This window comes from Microtus ochrogaster, linkage group LG2, assembly GCF_000317375.1.
Source record: "Microtus ochrogaster isolate Prairie Vole_2 linkage group LG2, MicOch1.0, whole genome shotgun sequence".
NCBI classification, from domain to species: Eukaryota; Metazoa; Chordata; class Mammalia; order Rodentia; family Cricetidae; genus Microtus; species Microtus ochrogaster.
The window spans coordinates 51073307-51079083 of record NC_022028.1 but is presented as its reverse complement, the minus strand read 5'-3'; the positions used below and the strand labels follow the sequence as shown (position 1 = coordinate 51079083).

Sequence of the window (5777 nt, the reverse complement as noted above, 5' to 3'; positions counted from 1 at the left end):
GGTTTCCCGGAGGGAAGCAGCTGTCACGGCTTACCCCGTATTTTTTACACTACCTAGAGTTAACTGTCAATGTATTTTGTGATTAAAACCAGACTGATGCTGGGCGGCAGTGGAGCAAACCTTTAATCCCAGTACTCGGGAGGCAGAGGCAGGTGGATTTCTTTGAGTTCGAGGCCAGCCTGGTCTATAGAGCAACTTCTAGGACAGCCAGTGCTGTTATACAGAGAAACCCTTCTGCCAGGGCTGCACAGGCTCCACCCCCACGTCAGCTCCAGCAGCATCCTTCCAAAACTGATCCCCATATTTGTCTCTCTGCTCACAGCTGTGTCCCTAGAGCTTCGAGTAGGGGCTTTGACACAAAGCCCATGCTCAACACCTGTCAGATGAACGAGTTAATAAAGGAACCCAGACTTTATTTCCAAGACCCAGGATTGTCTTTTTACTCCTGTGACTGATCCAATTCCATGTCACTCTGGGTCTAGCAATATCATCAGCTCTTAGTGAATGACACAAGAAAGTCCTGAGAAACTACCATGCTATGGAGTGAAGAGTCTCTCCACTGAGTTACACACGTGAAAGCAGGAACCAGCAGCAGATTCAATGAACCAGAGCCAGTATGTGCCTATCATCCAGCTGTGGGAGGTAGAGGCAGGAGGATCAGGAGTTCAAGGACAACCTGGGCTACCTTGGTACCCTATTAGAGAGCAAGACGGTGTGTGTGTGGGGGGGTGACTAGCTATCAATGCAGCTCAGTTGGTAGAGTGTTTGGGGGAGGGGAGCGGGCAGTGTGGATACCAATACAGCACAGTTGGCTGAGCGCTTGCCCAGTGTACTGGAAGCCCTGGGTTCAATCCCCAACCCTACAAAAGCTGAGTGTGGTAGCATACAGAAATCCCAGCACTGAGGAAATAAAGGCAGGAAGATCAGAGGATACCCTGAGCTATAAGGCTCTGTCCCAAAAAGAAAAACGAATCAGATTCAGCAAACAGAAAAGCAAGCTGAGGCTGCCTTACCACACAGATATGACTGAGTGAGACTTGAAATGTATGGTGGCGTAACCGTACCTGTCCCTGTTGGGTCACCGCCCTGGATCATGAAGTCCTTGATGATCCTGTGGAATTTGGTGCCGTTGTAGTAGCCCCGCCGAGCCAGCTCTGCAAAGTTCTTGCAGGTCTTTGGAGCATGCTTCCAGTACAGCTCCAACACGATGATCCCCATGCTGCAGTTGGGACAGACAGCACAGGCAGTCAGCAAGGTCGCAGCAAGGAGCAGCATGGGACTTCTAGCACTTCTGTTGTTCAACCAGTGAGACATCAAGCTGTGACTAGAGTTCACACTCAGAAGGAAACAACCCACGAAGCAACAAGGCTACTGCCAGGTACCCGAGTGTGACACGCAGGGCAGCTTCTGGCTTTTGTTCTACGTAAAACGACCACAAACATGGCAGGGTTCTAAGTGCATATACTGATGCTCCAAAACCAGCCCTAAACAAGGAAAAGGGCCTCACGTGCCATCTGTAGATCTAATAAAAGATACTAAAGTGTGGGGAGTTATAGACATTTACATCAGTGGTGGTGGATGTTCAATAAATACCTTTTCTAACATTTATATTTTTGATCATGTAAATATATTACCTAGTACAACCAAAGTTGAATAGAAAGTTAAAAGCAGTTTGTGTGTTCAAAGGAGGGTCAGACAGGGCTGGAGAGCAAGTACTGCTCTTACAGAGGACCGGGGCTCCGTTCTCTCAGAGCAGAAGGCTCCCTACCACCAGCACCTCCGGCGCCAGGGGATCCGATGCCTCTGGCCTTTGCCAGCACTTGCACTCACGTGCACACATCCACACACATAAAGATGAAAGTGAAATCTGAAGGGAGAGAACGTGTAAAACAAACAGACGCCAAGGCTGCTTATCGCATGTGTCTGCAAACACCCAGTATGGGTGTTTTTATTGTCTCCCCAGGACCTCTAAGGACAAGACAGAAGCAAGAGACAAGGCAGGGGTAGGGGTGCTCATGCTGTATGTCATCCCCCACTGAGTTCTAGGAACATGAGGGCTGAGTTAAGTGTGTGTGGTCCAGACACAGGGGGCCCAGCAGTGTGAGCACTCCAGTAGAGCCCAGTGGGAGAGCCACACACCTTTTTAATCCCCTGTACTCGGGAGACAGAGGCAGGCATATCTGAGTTTGAGGCCTAGTCTACAGAGTGAATTCCAGGACAGCCAGAGACAGGGAAACTGTCTCAAAAAGACTAAAATAAATAAATCCATTATAAATAAATAAATGTACATAGAATGTACTAGAAAACCACTTTCTGGCAGCCTTCCTGCCTACAGTTCATCCTTCTGCAGGCTACCAGCCAACACAGGTTTAGTCTGCTGTGGGGGGCACTACCTGAGGAGTTCTTTCCCTGGGAGCTGACATTCTTGTGGATTTTGTCCTTATTTTGTGTGTTGATGGGTACTATTCTTAATTACACTTATTTATTCTGTGTGTGTGTGTGTGTGTAGAGGTCAGAGGATGAGGTCAGGAGCCAGCTCTCTCCCACCACACAGCAGGGACCGCATCCTCCGGCTTGGTGGCAAACCCCCGTACTCACTGAGGAATCATCCAGCCCTATTAGGCGTTTTCTAAACATGACAGCAAATGGCAGGCATGAAGTACTTATATAATTGACGTGTCCCTGAGCAATTTCAACTTGTAAATATCTGTTCTCTAAGAAAAGTTAGAGTTGCCTAAGAGTCTGTGTGTGTACAAATACGACCAATACCACAGAAGCAGCATCTGTCACAGTGAGAAAACTAGTAGACTGGGCGGTGATGGTGCACACCTTTAATCTCAGTGCTGGGGAGGCAGGGGCAGGTAGATCTCTATTGAGTTCATTCCAGGAGAGTCAAGGCTACATAGAGAAACCCTGTCTTGAAAAATCAAAAAAAAAAAAAAAAGAAAGAAAGAAAAAGAAAGCAAAGAAAACTAGATGCAACTTATAGGCTCTTAAAAGGGAGCTAACCCAGGAACAACCACACCACAGGCAGCTACACGCTGTTGTGCCAACTCTGCTGAGATAAGACACACACGTGTAACAGAAATCTGGACAACCATCAACAAGTTGTTACTAGTGGTTTCCCGGAGGGAAGCAGCTGTCACGGCTTACCCCGTATTTTTTACACTACCTAGAGTTAACTGTCAATGTATTTTGTGATTAAAACCAGACTAATGCTGGGCGGCAGTGGAGCAAACCTTTAATCCCAGTACTCGGGAGGCAGAGGCAGGTGGATTTCTTTGAGTTCGAGGCCAGCCTAGTCTACAGAGTGAGGTTCAGGACAGCCAGGGCTACACAGAGAAACCCTGTATCACAAAAAAACACTGCTGACTCTTGCAAGTCATCCTCTGACTTCCGTGTGGTGTGGACATACACCCCCCACACACATAATGATGAACTAAATGGAGGCAGGCTGACCAGGCTCCAAGCAAGGTACTCTACACTGTGAAACAGTGTTATAGGTAAGTCTGTAAAAGGTAGCATCTCCCCAGTTAAAGCTAGAGGGTGTGTGTGTGTGTAATAATGCCATCATGATAGGAGCTGCTAGCAAGATTAACCCAAATGGAACCACACAGCAGAGGCCTGGCACTAGTAGGAGGTGGCTTAATTATACTGTTAGGTCACTTTTTCTTTTTCGAGCTGTGGTCTCCTGCAGCTCTTGAACACAGCCAAGAACGACCTTGAACTAACTCTCTCTCTCTCTCTCTCTCTCTCTCTCTCTCTCTCTCTCTCTCTCTCTCTCTCTCCCCACCCCACCCACCCCCTTTCGGAGATAGAGTCTAACTGTGGAGCCCTGACTGGCCTGGAACTTGCTCTGTAGACCAGGCAGGCCTCGAACTCGAGTTCTGCCTCCTGGAATTAAACGCACGTCTCACAACCCCAGGGAATACATATCTTTTGCCCCTGGTGCTGGACTTTCAACTCAGGACCTAGTTGTAAGCATTCTACCGGCCCCCGACCCAGACCCTGATCCTCCTGCTTTCACCTCCAGAGAGCTAGGATCGTAGACAAGTGCCAACCACACCATATATGCGGTCGTGGAGACAGAGTTCAGAACCTCAGCGTGCTAAGCTCTCTACCAAATGCGCCACTCAGCCCAAAGAGCACACTTCGTGGAGAAAATTCGTCTTCCTCTACTTTCAAAGCAATTTGTTCGAACGGCCCTAATACTTTACCCGTAGTGTTCACACGTCCGACTCCTTCACCATAATACACTATTTTATCTAGTTCTGGGTCCTCAAAAGTCCAGGTCCTACGTGCATGGTTTGTGGACTCCATACATACTTGTTGAGAATAAGTGGATGGATGAATGAATGAATGAATGAATGAAGATGGATATAGATAAATGAACTAATGAACCGGGTGGGAAAAGGAAAGCAAACAGACGTTATCGAGATCTCCCGCGGTGCTGGAGGGGCTCCCCTGACGTCCCTTCAGAATCACGGGTACTCCCGGACGCAGCTTCATGCCGTCCACGTGCGAGTCAGGCCGCCTCCCTTAGCCTAGCCGCTCGGCACAAACCCAAGTCTCCTCGGCCAGTCCGGCCCCCAACCCTCACCTAGTCTCCAGGTAGACGTTGGGCGGCTGCCAGGTGTCAGGGGGAATCGCCGCCATACTGAGCGAAGAAGGTATCCCCTTAGCAATTGTTACTTCCGGCGGAGATCATGGGGGACCCGTCCCAGGTACGCACACTTCCGGTTCCCGCCGATCAGCCGGTTTGGATGATAGGGTTTAGGGCGCTGGCACAAGGAAGATAAAAGATCTCTTTCTAGGCTGGGAAGGGGATTGCAAGACGAGCTACCAAGTACAGAGCCACAGACAAGGACAAGATCCTTCTGCGGCGATTCGCGCCACGCTCCGGAACAGTGATTGGTCTGTTTAGATACGGAAGGCGGGACAGCCGTTTTCATTCTGATTGGCAGGATGTCCAAACACTGAAGAATTTTTTAAGTTCCCTAACTGGGACGGCTCAGAAACGAACTGTATTACTAACCACGTAGTCCTGGAACTCACTATGTAAACCAGGCTGGCCTCGAACTCACAGAGATTCGCCTGTCTCCGCCTCCTGAGTGCTGGGATTAAAGGCGTGCGCCAACCCCGCCCAGTGCACTTTCTTATTTTATCTATTTCATAAAGCAATCCTGTGGGTAGCACTATTCCTGTTTTTCAGATGTGAAAACTGAAACTCTGCAGTTAAGTGCCACGTGGCAAATCTGATCCTTCAGACTCAAAGCAAGGACCGTGTGGAAAGGGGAAAAGGCTTGGGAGGAGGATGACAAGAATTAAAATGACTGCGCCCCGCGGTGTGGCACACGCCTTTAATCCCAGGGCTCCGAGTTCGAGGCAAGCAGATTTCTGAGTTTGAGGGCAACCTGGCCTACAGAACAAGTTCCTGGACAGCCAGGGATACTCAGAGACTCCCTGTCTCAAAACAAAACAAAAGGACTTGATGACTGGTGGTGCACACCTTTTATCCCAGCACTCGGGAGACAGAGGCTGGTGGATCTCTGAGCTTGAGGCCAGCCAGGACTACCTAGAGAAACCCTTTCTTAAAAACAAACAAACCAAAACTAGCTTTCAATAGGTTTCGATAGGGTATGCACCCATGACCTCCTCACAGGAGGGTATGCACCCGTGACCTCCACTCTAGGGAAGCAGCAACCAAGAATACATGGAGCTGGCTGGCCATTCAGTCTAGCCCAAACAGTTTGCTCCAAGTTCAGTGCGCCACAAGG

At 49.2% G+C, this 5777-nt stretch overlaps 1 protein-coding gene across 1 annotated transcript in view; it reads right to left on the bottom strand.

Moving 5' to 3' along the window:
* Ppil1 (peptidylprolyl isomerase like 1) overlaps window positions 1–4906 on the bottom strand; it is a 17753-nt gene extending 12847 nt beyond the window's left edge. Inside the window, exons 1-2 of the mRNA XM_005360333.1 lie at window positions 4601–4906; window positions 1065–1219 (exon numbers count right to left, since the gene is read on the bottom strand). Of these exons, the coding sequence (XP_005360390.1) occupies window positions 1065–1219; window positions 4601–4656 (211 nt within the window). The 5' untranslated portion in view covers window positions 4657–4906. The remainder of the gene's footprint in view (window positions 1–1064; window positions 1220–4600) is intronic.
* Between the last annotated feature and the right edge of the window lie 871 nt (window positions 4907–5777).